We start from the raw sequence: 19,669 nt of genomic DNA, 5'->3' as shown, positions 1-19,669 counted from the left end.
TAATGCACAAATGAACCAAAAACGGCTGTCTGAAATCACACTGAGTTTTGCAGTAACGTGTCCAGGATTGAAAAGCACGTGGGCCAGCCTGCAGTATTTTAAGTCCGGCAAGGATCATTAAGTTTGTTGTCACCAAGTTTGAGCCCCGTACCCCTTACAGATGTCCAGGAAATGCATTTCTAAAATTTGACCTCTGCATGACCTTTGACATGACCCCTGCAAAATGTTCCCTGGCCATGAGATTTGTTGTCACCGAGTTTGAGCCACATACCCCTTACAGATGTCCAGATAATGCAATTGTAAGATTTAACCCCCTTAATGACCTTTGACCCCAATTCTGTATGCCAGTTATAGGCGTAGAATTTTTTCTAGAATTAGAGAATAAAGGTCTTGTTTTTAGCCGCTGGAGTGCATCTATGGTCTCATATAATACATCATTATTTTAAGTAAAACAACGATGCGAAGCCGAGTTGTTTTACGCCAAAAATAATGATGTCGCGTGTTATATTAAACGATAGTTCTAATTATTAGTTCGTTATAATATCGTCATGATATTAAAGCCATAACGTACGATTTCCGTCAAATTTTTAATTGTGTTTTTCTTTACCCAAAATGTAAGGGTTTTTCTTCATTTAAGCTCAAATAACAAGGTTAAGTGAAAGAAACCCCACTGCCATTAGGAAATAAATTAGGGTGGCTCACGCTCCAGTAATTTCAGATGATTGAGCTCAGTAATACATCAAAGAATGTCTTCCAATTCATGAAAACAAATAGATAATCAGCTTATCGGATTAAAAGCTTAGAGGGAAGGTCTTGCTGCTCAGCGAGTGTTTGTAATTATCAGAAGGTTTTCTCCAAATTCATTCTCTAATGGCTAATTTTGGGGACTTAAAAGTCATAGGTATGACTTTATGTCAAAATTGTTCTGTTGACCTACAAACACAACAGATTTGGCTTTTTCCATTCAGGTGTAAGTTGGGACATGTGTAAACATAACAATATGTGACCGTTAACCACAAACTGCTCGTAAAGTCGGCAAATTCTATTCTGAGCTAATGTTTGTCATTTTCGTAGCGCCAGCCAAACACCTTTTAAACCAATCATTAATCCTATTGTTGAAGAGGATAATAGCTTAGTCTTTGTTTGCTTTGGCTAAATCCTGCTCCAGGTGTGGTGGGTTAACTAACAATTAACAATGAGAGGATATTCCTGAACCTCGTTAACTTGTGGATGATTTGAAGTGACCGCCAATTATGACAGTTTGATATTTATTACCAGCAATGTGGAAAAGAGACATTATGCAGCAGCACCAAAATAAGGTATCCTTTTGTTGACGGAACCAAGTTCCACAAACCATAACTCAAAATTGACCAGGGGCCGACTTTACGAGCGTTTCGTGGTGGGCAGGTCACATTATGCCAAAAAAAATTCAGGTTTGATTAACCAATTTCATATTAAAAGATCGTAAATTATGGATTTAACCGTGAACAGGTTGGTTTAGGAGGCATTACTTCCCATTCATCATTAAAACACATCTGTTGTCATTTTGGAGCTCCAATGTCTCAATATCTAATAAACATGGGCACCATGAGCGTGATGACCTGGTTATTTAAGCTTGACGAGATGTAACAAATGGCTTCTACTATATATGCATAAAGAGATTGATTTTCATTATCAAGAAATTAGAGCCGTAATATGACAAAATTTGACTGTATTGTTATGATGAATTGGAAAAACAAAACCTGCAATTAAAATAATGTCAATCAAAAGCAGCCTACCATGTATAAAAAGATGAGAAGTTAATTCACTTAAATTACGTATATTCTTCCCTCTAAATTTGTACTTCTTCATTTGTCTTCAGTATTCTTCTCCACGTCCATTTCTGGAGTTTCCCTTCCCTTTCCTCTTCAGGCTTCCCTTTCGTTTGGGTTCCTCATGTTCTGTTGGCATTTTCTTCTTTCCTTCCATTTCTAACTCCCTCTTCCCCTCCCATATCTGGTCTTCTTTCCTTCGTCATATTCTTCAATTCATGGCAGATGCCAATCAGGGGCGTAGCAAGCGGGGAACAGGGTGGACGAAGTCCATGGGCTCCGAGGGTTCAGGGCCTCGAACACACAAGCGAAAATTAAATTAGGGCTGATAATGGAGAGCAGGGCCAGATTTACCATTGGGCCAGATGGGCTCAGGTCCAGGGCCCCCAAAATGCCTTATGGATCTTTCTTTTAACCTCAATAACAGCATGGTTTTTTTTACAAAATTGTAAAATTCGCGCGCATTCAAATAGCAAAATTCATGTTGATCTGTGGCAAAATAGTCTTTTTTTTCGCGTGCTTTGCGCGCAAATGTCTAGTAATATCGGAACAAAATATGTCAGCCCCTCTATTTTATACGTAAATCAAAACCTGGCCACTGACTTGAGTGCACATGCCCTCGGCACATGAGTTCGGACCTCCAAATTTTGGCCTCGCCCAGGCCACCATAAGGTAATTCCGCCCTGGTTAAAAGGGCCCTTGCTGCTCCTTGTCCATGGGCCCCTGATGCTCTTGCTACGCCCCTGCACATAGAGCAGGGAGCAATAGGTTTTTTTTTTAAACTTTGTTCTTGGTACGCTGGGATGGCCCTGGATGTGGGTGTACATGTACATCCCCTGATAACATGAGTAAAAGCAACCCTCGGAAATGAGTTATATTTTGTGGAAGTTTTTGAGTAATACGTAAAGCCTCTGATGGCTAGATTTTGAGTATGAGTCGCATCATATTGCAGTTTTGTCCACGGCAAATTAACCGTGACCTTTTCAGCCATCAACCCGCTTAGTGAAGATTAAACCGAAATATGCAGTACTAAACCATTATAGTAATCGATTGTCCAATGCACATTTCTTACCACGTGATAATATTAATCCAATGAGCGATCGAATTGTCCGCTACGGTCGACTAATCCAATCGATAATGACGCTGTTGACATGTACGGGTGGAGCTCCACTGACTGAGTTTTTGGGATTTTTCACTGGTTTGCTATCATTTATTTATCAAGGCGCTCCACCGTTATTATAAGGACTATGCTAATAATTTAAAGATTGACATGTAGAAAATAAACCATACTTGATTGACAGAAAGTACTAAATTTGTACCTATTACGGTTTGGTGGCACTCCTCTTCCAAACGCGACCACGTCAGGGCGGCCCGGTGAAGCAAAATGTGCATTGGATTAACACGGGAGTTTGGATAAGATGGTAGATTTCCTTTCTCATACAAATGCATGCTCCCCCGTTATTAAAGCTTGTACCGGATTAAAAATTCAGATATTTTGAAAAGAATAAGTAATTGAAACATAGAGCAAATACTAAAATCAGAGCTTTTATACTTTTTGATTTATGACGCTAACTAGTTCATCTCCTATACCCACAGCACATCGCTACTAGTACGGGTCAATTACCTATGTGAGTGCCCCTGTGTTGTGTGCATGCATGTAGTTAACAATAACTGCATGATGTAAGCACAGAAAATTTGCACAGACAAATTATTTTGAAGACTGCATGAAATTACGTTATCACCAACAAGTGATGGTCTAAACAATTTGAATGAGTCAATATTAGCACCTTTATGCGTACTAGAATTAGGGGGGTCTTAATGACTAAAATGAGCAACAATTATAGGCCTGGTTCCCAAGGCTGAATAGTATAAGTTCGATCCTACCGTACATGATGAAATCCTCAAAAATACAGTATTGAAACAAATAACACTGATGATGGTAAAAGGCTTTAGTCCCATAATCCCAGCAAACACAAAACGTTTACAAAACGTTTTTGTTAGGTTCTGGTTAGGTCTTTTACGTCTTCGTCTTCCAAAACGTGTTTAAAACGTGTTTAAAACGTTGCGATTTGGTTATAATGTTGAAGCTTTAATTTCGTTTTATTAGTAAGTTCACAGGACGTGTTGTGAACGTTATAAAATGAACGTTATTTCGCGACGTGTATAAAACATTCGCCTGCAACTTTCTCAAAACATATTGTGCTGACGTCTGTTAAACGTTTCTTTATCAATAGAATATTGAAATGTAGGCCTACAATAGAATGTAGGCCTAAAAGAAGAATTTAAATTCTACAAGTAGAAATTTGATTTTAATTTATTCATAAACGTGTACAAGATGACGCGTTTATTTGCATTTTGCATAGGCCTATGGAGTCAATATATTAAATAATTATTGCGATTTTGTATTTATATACTCATGCATAAATAGTTCTATAGGCCTATATGTACACGTAGAACGCAAACATTTCAAAAAGTGAAAGGGAAGTTAAAGATTTCAAATGGTCCCATGAAAACGGTGTATATGTGCCTACACTTTCACTTGTCTTGACCTCAAGAGCAAGACTATAATAGCACCCACGCAGAATATTGAAAGAATGCAACAGGTTGAACTTGACCTTAACGGTCACTCACCAAAGCAAGTACAGTACTGTGTACAACGTGTATGTATCAACTGTATTATTATGTATGCCGGAATCTCACTGTAACACATGGCTCCGGGAATAATTCCTCTATATATTATCAAAGCATCAACATTTTCCAAGAAGTGACATTTTCAGGTAGGCCTATAGTGATGTTTTTTTCCTTGATTTGTGTTACCGACTAACCACTTCCCTGTGAAAACGGAAAGTGTGTTGTAGTGTTTGTAATGCAAGTATCTTGTTGGTACATGTATTGGCGGAATGATTAAGGTGCAAACATAATAATTATCCCAAACAGGTATCATACAGGGATGTGTTTCTGCTTATCGTGTATATTTTTCCCGGGATCATGCGGATATTCCTGCCGGTAAAATAAAGAACCTGCTGCTGTCGAATACGTAACTGTTGAGGTCATACGTATTACCTTTGGTGTGAATACTATCATCATCATGGTAGACGTATCACTACAAACGGTTCTCGTGTTTATACTACAGTTTTCGTCCGGAGTTTTCGTCACTTGGTCACTGTAAAACTGCCATGGACCGCGTTTTTTCTTCTAGAAGCCGGACCTATAGTTTTGTATAATTATTATGTATGATATTTTTGGTACTTTTGTATTAGTGTACTTATAAATTTTTCAATACGTCATTATAACGTTCTAAATATGTAGTAGAAACGTAACATAAGCATGATAAGTGCGTCCTGCAATAAAAAACAAAATATACAATACGTTTTTTACGTTCCTATAACGTTTTCATATATACGTTCGTTGCGTGCTCCAACGTCCGATACGTTTTCTGTAGGTCCTGGATACGTCCTGGGTGACAGAAAGAAAGGTTTTTAAAACGTTGTTTACGTTGTGAAAACGTTTTTAGAACGTCTTTTAATAACGTTTTTAGAACGTCAAAAACCTTCAACAAAATTACGTGTTTAAAACGTTTTATCGAAACGTCTAGAAAACGTCAATGGTACTTTCTCAGAACGTTTTGAGAACGTTATTTGGTTAGCTGGGATATACGAGGGGCAGTCAGTATGTTTTAAGAGTGGACTCGTGACGTCATATGTGGATTGTTTTCATGGCATTTCTCAATGATTACATAAACACTGTACCTTTGTCTTTCAAACGACACATGCAAAAATTATATCACACACATGATTACGTAACAGCATTAGCATAAAATCAATGGTCTAGAGTCACCTGGTGAAATTGAGTCGTTTTTGTTAAGGGAAATAAGAGGCTGAAATGAGGTATTGTTGTATTTTTTATATTTTCTCGGGAATTAAAGAATGGAGAATGCTGCCTTTTGGAACAGTAATAGAACACAAACTTTCAGTTCATTAAACCATGTTTGTTGGGCTGTAAAGGATTTAGTTTGTTTAAAATGCGTGGTCAAATATGTCTTATTTTTGACAAAAACAAGGCTTTTCTTTCTGTACAAATCTTGATATTGCCAAAAATAGCAAACGTGGAAATTTTTTTTTTTTTGGCCAGTTCTGTTGACTAATCTCCAAAAATTAAAACGGGAGTCTTCCTAGAAAATATTTGAATCCGTGATTAAAATACAACTGTTATTCTACCATTGTTACATTTATGCAAAAAGTAGTGGTACAGAGAGAGAGGCCATCGTTTTAATAAGAAATGTATTTTTAAAACTTTTCTGTTCATTTCAGGTTGAGATCATCCATAAAATTTATATAAATATTAAAATTAAAATTTTCATAGCATTTTGTAATATTTTAGGCCCTATTTACATGGAATTTTGCCATTTTCGTGCATTTCCACCATGTTGTATCGGTCATCCTACCTACGCATGCGCAGATTATTGTTTGATTTGGACCAGTTATCATAGCATTGAGTACTAGCTCTCACACGTGACCAGTCATTATATTTTAGTCTGTTTCATTTTGGAGATAATTAATGTCATTTGTAATAACTGCTTTTTCATTAACGCCATTTTTGCAGAATAATTTTACTTCCATTCAAGCCCTAAAGTTGATGAAGTTTCCAGACGTCCCATTTCCACCACAGTTTAATGACAAGTCTCATATTTTACCAAATGCAAACTGAGGACCTATTGTTTATTCCTGCCAAAAAATAGCCTTATGCCCCTTGTACTTTTTCTGTTCTCGGACATTTTAAACACGTGTCTTTGCTGTAATTTAAAAGGCCCGCCTTTTTGCGTGATTTGGCAGTGTCCCTAGTATATTGATTATATGCTAATGCTGTTACATAATCATGTGTATAATATAATTTTTACATGTATTGTTTGAAAGACAAAGGTTCAGTGTTTATGTAATCATTGACAAATGCCATGAAAACAATCCACATATGACGTCACGAGTCCACTCTTAAAACATACTGACTGCCCCTCGTATAACGATTCACTGATGATGGTAGATCACGAAAACGTAAACGTTGACCGCAAATCCGTGGCAAAAAGTTGGTGGTGGGAGAAAAATTCAAGATGGCGCACAAAGATGAGTTGTAATTGCGTAGTAGACAATGATGCAAAATGGCCTCCGGGTAGATGGATGCAGATTGAATTTTCAAGTTAAGATTAAAAGTCATAAAAAACACCAAAATCCAAAATTATTGGTACGGTGCAGTTCACAAAGTTTACGAGAACAAACCATCGTGCGATAAAAAGTGAAAGCAACCAAATAGAGTTAAAATAAGCTAAAAAGTCGCGGACGACGTGACCACTCTAAACCTCTCGCGAGCTTGACCTCTTGACCTCTCATAATTTTTGCCGCATCAAATCATGCCACTCTTCACCTGGATCATAATAGGGCCATCTCTGAAAAGCGTTGGTGTTTTTATGAGTCCATTAATTTTGTATTTTAAACAAAGGATAACGGGCCTAGACGCATAAGATTTCATCCCGTGCATATTAGTAAAGAATAATAAAATCAAAACCAAGCAAGTTGTGTTTTTATTTCTAAGCTGGGCATACTTTTAAGCAAAACAGTTGCGAAGTAAATCTAGCAAGACCGAAATTAGACGCATTTTTCAAAGTCAAGCCAAATAAGGGACCCGCCGTAGCGGGCGCCCCAAAATGTTTATTTTTACATGTACGAGACAAAATAGATGTATGTAAGGACCTTCCTATTTCGCGATCTGCTGTAGATTTCACTAAGCGTAGACTTACACACACGAATTTGAAACAATTTGTGCGAACGAGTCAAGCAACAGTCTCATTACATTCCTACAATCTTAGATTTGTTGGTGACTAGCCCAAGACCACTTCTTTTGTTTCACAGTCTGGATGACATCGGTAACCCGTGTCATGCTTCTGATCCACTCATTTGTTTTTCTGTCTCTTTTTGTGATCCCTAGCATGGGAAGCGTGAAATATTACTACACTTCTGTGCCTGGCAATCTGGAGGTAGGTGTGGTGATAGTTAAGTTTGTTTTATGTACCTTGTGATTTGTGTATTAAAATAGCTAAGCGGGAGCGAAGTTGAAAAACCACTGCACCGGCAACGGTCGCACAACATCAACATTTCACTTTAAAAAAAAGAAAACACTAATTTCTAGAAAATTTTGCATGGGTACATATATGACTTTTGACGGAATTTGCGTCAAATTTGATTTTTGGTATAAAAAGTGAAATTTGATTTTTGGTTATTACAGGACAGTAAAAGGCGTAGAAGCGTGCGGTTTGTTGCATATTACAGACAATCGGCCAAAGTTTAATAAATTGTAATAATTTTTACAAAATATGACCGGTAAGTGTCACAAGATATACACTATTTACGTAAAAATAGTTTTTGACAAGTTTCTCCGATTTTCGTTTAAATTTTTGGTAGATTGGAACAAATGTTTGACACATTTTATAGTTGTAAAACTAATAGGAAAATGTCTTTGTCGTTAACTTACACCAAAAATCTAAATGTGATCGACAACTTCCTATTGAACTGACGAAACAATTGAATATATGAATACAAAAGCCACCTAAGTCCATACTTTGGCCAAATTGAGTTAAGCATGGGAAATTGTTGCTATACATAGGCCTGTCATATGCATGAAATAACAACTCAAATTCATCCTCTGTGTCTATTGGGCATGTGAAAAATAGCATGTATGAAAGAATCACCCAATTCCATGATTTGAGTCTTGTAACATATTGATTGAAATCCAGTATGTAACACATTCATTGCTAGAGAATGACTTTTGAACAAAAAATGGGTTTAATAAAGGAAAGTGGGTGGTTTATATTACATGGCAGAATGCTTATCAACATTATACATACCTGTGTGCTTTATTTTGTATTATCTTACTAGTGGTAATCTCATTCTAACATTGTTGTCTTTGTATATGATTCAAAAAACCACCTAAGTCCAAAATTTAAAATGAACCCCACGAAGTCCCTGAAATGCTAATCGTCATACCTAATACAGGTTAATCCACTCATTTGCACGTAAAACTTACCATATTGACCAGGTAAATCTAACTGAAGGAATTAAAATGATACACAGGTTTTTCTCTCAAAATAACTTCGCATGGACTTAGGTGGCTTTTGTATTCATGTATTCAATTGTTTACACTTCTTTCGCATTTCCGACAAAACTGAGATCACAATGTATAGGGTCCACAACTTATAAGTTCCCCCTAAATACTTTTTAAAATAAATCGAAAAATATTTGACAAAATGCAAACCTGTGAAAAGGTATGGGTAGCCGTATTTGTTTTACACATATGGACCAAATTATAGCGTCACACGTCATTGCGTTCAGTCACAATGGTTCATTTTGTAAAAAAGAGACCGTTTTAAACTGTGTTAAAAGTTGCATCTGAGTTCATAGGAGTCTACTCATGTGTTTGTTAAAGAAAACCTGACTGCTATGGACTCAGGTGCAACTTTTAAAACGGCCTCTTTTCTTACACAATTAACCATTGTGACTGAACGCAATGACATGTGACGCTATAAATTGGTCCATATGTGTAAAACAAATAGGGCTATACAGATGTTTACATTTTTACATTTTGTAAAATATTTTTTGACTTATTCTAAAAAGTATTAGGGGGGAACTTATAAGTTGTGGACTGTATAATATATTATACAAATATTGAATACAAATATTGACTGCTATGAGGGGCATGGTTAAAATTATAGACCCGCGGGGATCTCAAAACCATGACTATGCCCCGAGGCGTAGCCGAGGGGCATAGTCATTTTAACGCGGGCCTATAATTTTAACCATGCCCGAATAAAAAGCAGTCAATATTTGTTTTATATACCAAATCTTAAGATTCTTGTCATCTGTTTGGTTAAAAGCATCGATTTTGGGAAGAGAAATTAATAGTTTCAATGCGAACGGCACACAGATTACAATCTGCGATTTCTGCGTAATTATAACGCGTGAAAACATTAACGCGTGCGTAATATCATTATACGCTGGGAAAAACGCGCAGTTTGATTGTGACGCACGTAACCGGTCCATAGTTCATTTCCATGGACCGGTCCATAGTTCATTTTGCGGGCATAGTTAATTCAACTAGCGGGATACCCGCGCTTCGCGCGGATCCCCGCCAGATGGGAGCGTTCACCATAACAGGAATAATTACTGAACAGGTAGAATCATTGAAAAGGTACATTTTATTTTTCTAAACCTGTCTCTTCTTACACTTTCTTTTTTAGTTTCTTTTGCTTAGCTTGTGATTTTCCGTTTCCATGTTATTTATTTATTTAACCTCGTTCCCATTATTTTCTAAATCTGTTCTTTCTTACATTTCCCTTTTATTTGCTGCTTGTGATTTCCCGTTTCCATGTTTTTTATTTAATTCTGTTCTCATTATTTTAGCTTCTTTTTTCTTACATTTCCTGATTAGTTTCTTTCCTTCTTTGTTTCGTTCCCGTTTCATTTAGTTACTTTAACTCGTACTTTTTTGTCCTCATTTTAATTTTATTTTTCTTCATAGTACCACTTCATGTTGTTTATACAACATCTTTTTCCCGTATTTATTCCTCTCATAGCGTGTCTGCGGACGTGTTCACCCGTTATCATAATCCCGTGACCCGTCCATGCACCTTTTTGTCCTTTATTTTTCCTTCTTTCCGTATTATCATGTCCACTGGTCTCTGGCTTGCAGTCGCGTGGCTCTGCACCGTTTACGCGCCCATTGGCGTAGTGCGCATTACGCACGAGGCGCCGACGCGCTGCCGGCCAGCTGCAGTGACGCGTAGGCTGACAACCGATTTTCATAACAAAAAACCCGTTTTTACCTATATTTTCACTGTTTTTGCAGCCAATTCTTGACCGTTTTCAACCAAATAAAGTTTAAACACGGTCCCGTATATTCATCGATCTCCCGTATGAATTTGGCGACATTTGGATCGAAACTGACGGAGCCTTTATAGGCATACATAGATAGATACATAGATAGATACATAGATAGATACATAGATACAACATTAGCCTATTTATAGTAAGACTAGCGGGATACCCGCGCTTCGCGCGGGTCCCCGCTAGATGGGAGCGTTCACCACAACAGGAATAATTACTGAACAGGTAGAATCATTGAAAAGGTACATTTTATTTTTCGAAACCTGTCTCTTCTTACACTTTCTTTTTGAGTTTCTTTTGCTTAGCTTGTGATTTTCCGTTTCCATGTTATTTATTTATTTAACCTCGTTCCCATTATTTTCTAAATCTGTTCTTTCTTACATTTCCCTTTAACTTCTTTGTTTATTTGCTGCTTGTGATTTCCCGTTTCCATGTTTTTTATTTAATTCTGTTCTCATTATTTTACCTTCTTTTTTCTTACATTTCCTGATTAGTTTCTTTCCTTCTTTGTTTCGTTCCCGTTTCATTTAGTTACTTTAACCCGTTGGCCTATTACTCGTACTTTTTTTGTCCTCATTTTAATTTAATTTTTCTTTATAGTACCGCTTCATGTTGTTTATACAACAAACATCTTTTCCCCGTATTTATTACGTCCCTCTCATAGCGTGTCTGCGGACGTGTTCACCCGTTATCATAATCCCGTGACCCGTCCATGTACCTTTTTGTCCTTTATCTTTCCTTCTTTCCGTATTATCATGTCCACTGGTCTCTGGCTCGCAGTCGCGTAGCTCTGCGCCGTTTACGCGCCCATTGGCGTAGTGCGCATTACGCAAGAGGCGCCGACGCGCTGCCGGCCAGCTGCATTGACGCGTAGGCTGACAACCGATTTTCATAACAAAAACCCGTTTTACCCATATTTTCACTGTTTTTGCAGCCAATTCTTGACCGTTTTCAACCAAATAAAGTTTAAACACGTTCCCGTATATTCATCGATCTCCCGTATGAATTTGGCGACATTTGGATCGAAACTGACGGAGCCTTTATAGGCATACATAGATACATACATACATAGATACAACATTTCCCTATTTATAGTAAGATGACTGCACTTTCAACCAATCAGATGACAGGAATCTATATATGAGGTATATAAAATGTGCTCGATCATGTGCGCGCATGAACAGCATTTAAAATTATGAATCAATTACAACATGTTTAAACATTTGTATGATTATCAGGTAAAACAGATGTAAACGAATAACAATAAAAAGTGCATCATGATATTGCAGAAGATTTAGCACAGCCACACCGTAGTATCGTAAATCAAACAGAGCGCGCTTATGAACAGCGTTTAAAATTATGAATCAATTACAAAATTTGTATGATTATCAGGCAAAACAAATGTAAACGAATAACAATAAAAAGTGCTACTGCATCATGATAATTGCAGAAGATTTAGCACACCGTAATTTTCTTTAAGGCCAGATTAATGGGAGAGAACATGGACCTTTTCGGGCATCATTATTTCTGAATTGTATGTCCAAAATATATAAAACTATACAATTTTGGAAAGGGAGTGAGTCAAGGAATCCCATGGTGACGTCAGATTTTTTCAAAAATAACGACTTTTTGAAAAAATCACAAAAATTCACTTTTTTACCCCAATACTTAAAATACATTCAGAGTAAAAAAATCAGTTAGCTTTTAATGAAGAAGAGACATGAACTTAGGTAAGGTTTTTTTTATTTTTTTAATTCGTCTCTTTTTTCGAAATATTGAAAAAAAAATATGTGAAAAAAGCAACTCTGTCACTCTATTAAGGTCAAAATTGCACATAATGGAGTATATTTTTGTTTAAACAAATGTTTTGAAAAAACCTTCCCTAGACTTTGATGTACTCTAAACGACAGAGTTGCGCCTTGTCACGCAACGCATATCGCGCGTGTGTAATCACAATATTTCGCAGTCTCGCATTTCTGATTCATTATTTCCCGCCAATTACTGAGCTGTCTTGAGCCATGTGACTTTTTAGAATTGAAAAGAGTGAAATAAACTCAAGCAAAAATACGAATAAATATTAGCAAGTTGTATTTTATCAGTTTCAAGTGAAAGAATACATCTTAGTGTTGATAAATATCGAGAAATCTCAAATTCGGGCGTGGACGAATGTGTCTTCCATTACTATTTATTGTTAATTATTAATAATTATTAATAGATCATACAGATCAGGATCTATTCCAACTTACTTTTCACAGGGAAAACAAATTCATCACGGGTGTACTTTAAATTGATATTGCCCTACATGTTTGTACTGTTTATAAAAAATAATAAAATCTTTTTGATATACTGTATAATGAGGCGTATATTCCACAATAACGTTTCCAATAAATGATTTGATTGTGTTAGTAATACAAATGCATATTTTGGTACAGAAAACAAAAGTCTGAAAATTGTGTGATTAGTACAACCCAGGTTCAGTCGTTAATGATTACCGGAAAGTGCTTCAATTACAGATTGTTAGGAAACATATGGCGTGTTTGGAACGGGAGGGGATACATAGGCACACAAAGGTTCTGGCAGCATACGAGAGCTATCCCTAAGCAGCTATTTATTCTGAATTTGGTAAATTCGCAATATAATACAAGTTATAATTAAAATTTTAATAGCCTTCGAAGTCCAAAAATTAATTTCCTTTGGCAGACGAGTATACGCACACGATTGGTAAGAATTCACATGCACCTAGTTTTATACTGCAAAAGATGTTTTTTGTTTTGTTTACCATTTGTCTGAAGGAAAAATGTACTATACCAGCTACCTTCGACTAGTATAAATACATATTTATAAATACGCAACGTAACCCATGGGTACGACATACCAAGACCAAGCGTGACCATATCCTCATTCCATTGAAAAGGATAGGAACTCTTTAGATAAATATCATCAAATTTAAGTATTAATTGAATAGCAAAATTATTACACATGTGGGGATTCCGAATTTGTAACATGTTACCAAAAACAACATTTTGAAAGTATTTTCCGACGGAAAAAAAATACTTATCGACGGAAACGTTTACAATATAATCACAAGGTTGAACAATAGAAAATTTGCTGCACAGTCTCGCGTTGTTTACCGCCTTTGCATTCCATGACAAACCGGCGATCAACTTAATTGATATTAAGGGTGTTGACTCTTATGAAAGTGGTTCCTTGTTATGCAAATGAGAGAGTTTACGCTCCATAACTTTCACACAGAGATTCAGAGGCTTGCTTTTTGTTATTTCCCTATTTCTCGTGCTCAAAGACATTTCTTTACAGATGAATGAGCTTGAAAAGAGTCTTCCGCACGACTATACAGTGCGGACATGTGAGCTGAATTGGTGTTAAAATAATGTAATGGTCAAATGTACAGGAAGACCACCCGCTATGTAGAAGGTCACTTCAAGACTTACTGTCTACAAGCTGTTATGGCAGCGTGGAGGTGGTCACGTGGGTATTTATAAGTACGTATTTATAAATATAGTCGAAGCATACTGACTACTGTACTTACATCCCAATGTTATTAGTAAGCAGTATTAGTATGTGTACAGTAATACAATGTACATGTACAATTAAAACCACAACAAAGGGAAACCTTGGAAAAACAGTGGCATGGTCGACGGGAATTATAAAAATAAACATAATTTATTATGGGAAAACTATTTACCCATTTGTATGGGTAAATATACTAAATCATAATTATGTTCGCATATCTATATTGTTACCTATTTGGTTCTTGGATAGCTATAATTAATATGGGCATCGTGTACTTTTTTGCTTGCCTAGCTTTATTGTTGTCTATTTTATTCTTGGATAGATATAATTAATGTAGATTCACCGCCCGACGTTGTTAGATGTAAAGTACATCCAAATGTAATCCGAATTTACAGTTGGGCTCCGACAGTGAGTTTTTTTAGCTTCTATAGACGAGTTGACTTCTGACGTCAATGCCGGGCAGTATGCGCACGCATCATCACAATTTCCATGTTTTTTTGCCTGGCAGTTTGCGCGCGCATCATATTTTGTTCAGGGCTCGTGTTTTTAAAACCCCCGCCACATCACAATAAGACTATTGAACAGTAATATAGTGGTTGCATGGGGTTCACTCAAGCATAAAGATATACCGGTCTCTTACCTTTGGTAAACTCATCTATAATTAGGTTGCATTTATTATTGAGGTATAGGACGTTTTATTTTGTTTTTGGAAAAGAGCATATAAGGCAACTATTTAATTATATCTCTGCATATTCATATTGCAAACTGGGAAAATTTTATAAAAAAATAGCAACGAGTTTTTTTTTTAAAGAAAAACTGTATTAGTCTTTTATTACCACAAATGGAGGTTATAACGCCTGCATCGCGCAACGGTCACACTGTCTATAGATAGAACTCGATGTAAACACAAAAACGGTGCTCTGATAAAAACTTTTTTCGCACAATATTATTATTTGATGTAGATTCAGCATCTGAATTCCCCCTCCCCGACCAACGTGGAAGAGAGAGGTGAAAGCAAGAGGGACATAGAACTTTATAGAAGAGAGGGAGAGTGGTAATGAATTCGATCGCTTTCTTTTTTCCCATCACAAGTATCGCCATTAGTAGGCATATGGGTGGCATTATTATGACTTACCTCCGTCATGTCCGTAGATGCCATGTTGATTTTTTAAACTAAAGACAACTCTCCCTCCTTGGACGTTTTATACAGACAACTTGAATGTCATCGCTTTTTCTTTTCCAGAGATTTTAAGACCCAACACTGCACCAGGAACGATAACAAGCATATTGGGCTATTCCATTTAAAATCCACACTACCACTGTGGAAGATTTTGGAAATATCTGCCACAGGGGGAGTATGAATTTCAAATGGAATGAACACATGAGGCAGCTCCATTTGAATTTCACACACCTGATGAGAAAGATTCAACTTGAATCTTCCACAGAGTGAGGGTGAGTTTCTAATGTGGTCATTCCATTTGACATTTATACTCCCCTGTGGTAGATATTTCCAAAATCTTCCACAGGGGTAGTGTGGATTTTAAATGCAATGACCCATTGCAGAACCAACCTTAAATCAAGACTTGTAGCGCTGCTTGAGTAATAGGATCAACGAGAGATACGCCTACTTCAAATTCAAGAATAAAGGAATCATAATGACAGGGGCGTAGCAAGCGGTTGACCGGGTGGACGTCTGGACGAAGTCCATGGGCACCGAGGGTTCAGGGCTAGACTAATTCCAATCAGCCGTCTACACTTCGCATGTACTGTGTATGCTTCGTAGTGACGACTGATTATCTTACAGCCAATATCATGACGGACTTCTGAAAACTATTCAATGCGACTTTGGTTGTGCGCCGTAGCGCGACTGACTAGCGGCGCCCGCGTACCGCGTCGCTGTACCGCGCCGCTGTGACAAGATCGCGCTCTGAACTTCTGAAAACGACAAACTCGGTCAAAAGGTCAATTTGGACACAACTGCGCATGCTCTATGCCACAGGAATCCTGTTGCAAAATCCGTCACTTTTTTTCCACGTAGTTTTCTCAGTCGTCAATCCAGACGGTTGACGACTGAGGGCAGCAGTCTAGTTCAGGGCCCCGAGCAAAAGCAAAAATCAAATAAGGATGATAAAGGAGATGTTAAAAGGGCGCACTGCTCCATGTCCATGGGCACACGATGCTCTTGCTACTCCCCTGCATGATTATGAAAGGAAAATGCCCTGAAAGTTGTACTTGAATCTCGTTATGATTCAAACGGACAATTGAATACGTCCAAATTTGAAAAATTGATGCTGGCATAAACAGCATATATTTTGCAACTTCGTCGCCTCTGACGAACCTGAAATCTTGTCACTTGAAGTAGGCTAAATCTAAGGCAGCCCAATGCTCCCCTTCCACACCGGGCTTCCACGTAACCACCACCCGGTCCATAATCTTCTCATGCGCGATAAAAGTCAACCTCCTCCAGGCTTCCTCCGTCAGTTTCCATACCGCAGCGGCGACATGGGTACCAATCCCTGGGCCGGGGTATGGAGGGGTGGGGGGGGTCAGTAACATGTCCCTCCACATTTTCGGATGGGGTACACACCCCCCCCCACACGTTTCGGCAAATGCTTCTTTGGTCTAACATGTCTAAGTAGGCTTTCTGTAAAAATACAGGGGCAATATTCGTATTACACCTTGATTTGTGGCTAAAATAATACGAAAATGTACAATTCACATTGATGGGTGCTAAAATAGTGCACAAATTTCATGTGAACAACATGCGGTTGTCCCTGGAAGTAGGATTGAAGAGTGAACAAGCCGACTAAAATATTAAATCAATCAGCATGGCTAAATAGTTCCTTCTAAATCATACTTTTGTAAATCAATTAATTCATACTTTTATTAATCAGGTCAGGAAACAACAGCAGAAGATTGAATTGGTCTTAGATAGCAAAAAGATTCCTTATCAAACGATTGATATAGCACAGAGTGACGACTTCAAAGCAAAGATGAGAGAGATTGCGGGCAATCCCAAAGCATTGCCACCTCAGCTCACAAATGATGACAGATACTGTGGGGTAAGTCAGGGACATAGAGATGCATTATAAGGTAAAAGAGAGTGGAGTCAATGTGCAATTCAATTGGAGGTGCGGTATACCATCCCATCAAACACAAAATATTTTTTACCTTATTCGCAAAAGGTTAGAAAAGGTTGCCAGAAAACGTCTAAATGTCAGGCTATAAAGGGTACAAAACGTTTTCATAACATTCAAAAACATTTTTTGAAAACTTAACTGCAAAATATTGTTATAATGTTATTCAAGTGATAACAAAATAATTATTTGGGTGAAAAAATGTATGCAAAAAATATTTTACAATACAATTTTGACATTTTCAAAACTTTTTTCAGTGTTTTCATATAAAATGTTTAACTGTGCATCAGTTATTTGGAGGGCATTGTGAAAAATCTACGCCCCTCGGGATATTCCGAGGTCCAAAGCGAAATGTTTACTATGCCTGACATATATAACTGATGCAAAGTTATTTCATGTGATGCAATTGCGTCATCATGCGACATATTATTTTTGTAAGCGCTCTTTAAGGGATGGGGTATGAACGTTTGGACAGTATTTATTGCGGGACATTGGAGCACATCAGACATATCGAATTGCATTCTGAATACGAAAAATGTCCTTCTGATATCAATAATTTTGATTCTTTGAAATTCGCAATGTAATACACATTTTATGGCAAATGATTAAAAATTGATATTTTTGATATTTAACAGTACTCGAAGTAAACTTTATAAATCTGATGATTGATACTTAAAGTGTATGTAGGTGGGATGAAAAGCCGACGATCAATTGAAAATTTTGACCTTTCGTATTGAAGATATGGATTTTTTCCCCAAACACCAGAACAAATTAGGTCTTTAGGTGGTCAATTGCCCCTACTTTGCACCAATCAATGGTTTTAATGTTACAATTTTTTGATAACTTTCATGCATATGGATTTGCACCTGCTTTAAGATTTGCCCCAACTGAAATTTAGTTGCCATTTTTTCTAGAGTTTGTAAATTATGTGTGTTTCAATGCAAAATGATGCTCAATCCTAATACTGACGAAATGCAAAGGAACCCCACTTCACAAATGGTCATATAATGAATATAACGGAGTATTTTCATTTTGTCTATCTACAGGACTATGCAGCATTTGAGGAAGCAGTTGAATACGAAACGTTGGAGGAATTCATAAACTGTTAAAGTAAAAAATGACATTTGATCAATCTAACCATAGAGACTCTTCTTGTAAGGTGACTTCTGTTATGGCGCTATTTTCTTTCTATTATTCAATTAGGCTATTTAAATATATCGCTCCGGGGTCTTTCTCTCCTCGATTCTGGCTAAATACGAATCCTTGTGTTTGGCGACCAGCTATTGATGGAGACAGACCGCAAGCGTACTCAATCCGTAATCTATGTTGTGATACTTTGTTGATTTGATGATGCGGAATTAAAGATTATTGTGAAGTTATATTATGTTATCCGTCTATTTCTGTTCTTGTATCCAGCGAGTCTTTCACCGTGAAACTTTGGGATCCATTGGTCATTATCATGATTATGGTGAATTCCATCTTTCACCAGAGTAACTGATTGATGAATCTCGTGTAAGTTTCGAGTAATACTTCACAAAATGGGGACCTGGCTTAATGGATAAAAAGAAAAGATAATTTGTCAACAACCTAATCATAATTGTCCTGCATGTGTACATGTACGCATTTCATCAGTTTTTGAAACCGTCAAAGGTATTACTTTTAAGTCGGACTTTCTCTCACAGGTAATAATGTCTGAAAATTCATGTACAAGACACTGTTGGATTGCCATAAGCGGTCTCTTTACATATACTAGCAAGACCTTCTTGCTAACCAGTGACAAAAAATCAAACCATGTTGGATTTGAACCAAAGACCAACTGCATGTTTGATGTTTCTTTTTAAAAGTGATCCAATTGATTTATCCAAAAGAAATGACTTTAAATCATAATGTATCAATTTATCTTTCCGCAAATACTAAACTGTTAGGCCTATGTGCTTGTGAGAGAAAATTTGCTTATAACGCTGTCCTTTTAGCTTATAACCCTGTCCTTTTAGCTTATAACGCTGTCCTTTTAGCTTATAACGCTGTCCTTTTAGCTTATAACGCTGTCCTTTTAGCTTATAACGCTGTCCTTTTAGCTTATAACGCTGTCTTTTTAGCTTATAACGCTGTCCTTTTAGCTTATAACGCTGTCCTTTTAGCTTATAACGCTGTCCTTTTAGCTTATAAGGCTGTCCTTTTAGCTTATATAACGCTGTCCTTTTAGCTTATAACGCTGTCTTTTTAGCTTATAACGCTGTCCTTTTAGCTTATAACGCTGTCC

General features: G+C 37.1%; 1 protein-coding gene and 1 long non-coding RNA gene across 2 annotated transcripts in view; one reads left to right on the top strand and one right to left on the bottom strand.

Annotated features, from left to right (window-relative positions):
- The first annotated feature begins 7,558 nt into the window (after positions 1-7,558).
- Positions 7,559-18,785, top strand: LOC140141147 (SH3 domain-binding glutamic acid-rich-like protein 3). The gene is made up of 3 exons (XM_072162940.1): positions 7,559-7,836; positions 17,164-17,331; positions 18,453-18,785. The coding sequence occupies exons 1-3, from the start codon at positions 7,717-7,719 to the stop codon at positions 18,513-18,515; spliced, it is 351 nt and encodes a 116-aa protein (XP_072019041.1). The 5' UTR covers positions 7,559-7,716; the 3' UTR covers positions 18,516-18,785.
- The window catches only part of LOC140141149 (uncharacterized), a 483,782-nt gene continuing 482,730 nt past the window's right edge, over positions 18,618-19,669 (bottom strand). The window contains exon 2 of the long non-coding RNA XR_011857362.1: positions 18,618-18,740. This is a non-coding gene — a long non-coding RNA (uncharacterized lncRNA). The remainder of the gene's footprint in view (positions 18,741-19,669) is intronic.

This window comes from Amphiura filiformis, chromosome 19 (genome assembly GCF_039555335.1).
Source record: "Amphiura filiformis chromosome 19, Afil_fr2py, whole genome shotgun sequence".
Classification (NCBI taxonomy): domain Eukaryota; kingdom Metazoa; phylum Echinodermata; class Ophiuroidea; order Amphilepidida; family Amphiuridae; genus Amphiura; species Amphiura filiformis.
Note: the sequence above shows the minus strand (reverse complement) of the source record. Positions and strands in the feature narration are given on the sequence as shown.

What these genes read in the sequence shown, in the direction of transcription:
- LOC140141147 (XM_072162940.1), top strand. Translation starts at nt 7,717, where the DNA reads ATGACATCGGTAACCCGTGTCATGCTTCTGATCCACTCATTTGTTTTT. An exon ending in CTGTGCCTGGCAATCTGGAG is followed by an intron (nt 7,837 to 17,163) that starts GTAGGTGTGGTG and finishes TTTATTAATCAG; the next exon opens with GTCAGGAAACAACAGCAGAA. An exon ending in ATGATGACAGATACTGTGGG is followed by an intron (nt 17,332 to 18,452) that starts GTAAGTCAGGGA and finishes GTCTATCTACAG; the next exon opens with GACTATGCAGCATTTGAGGA.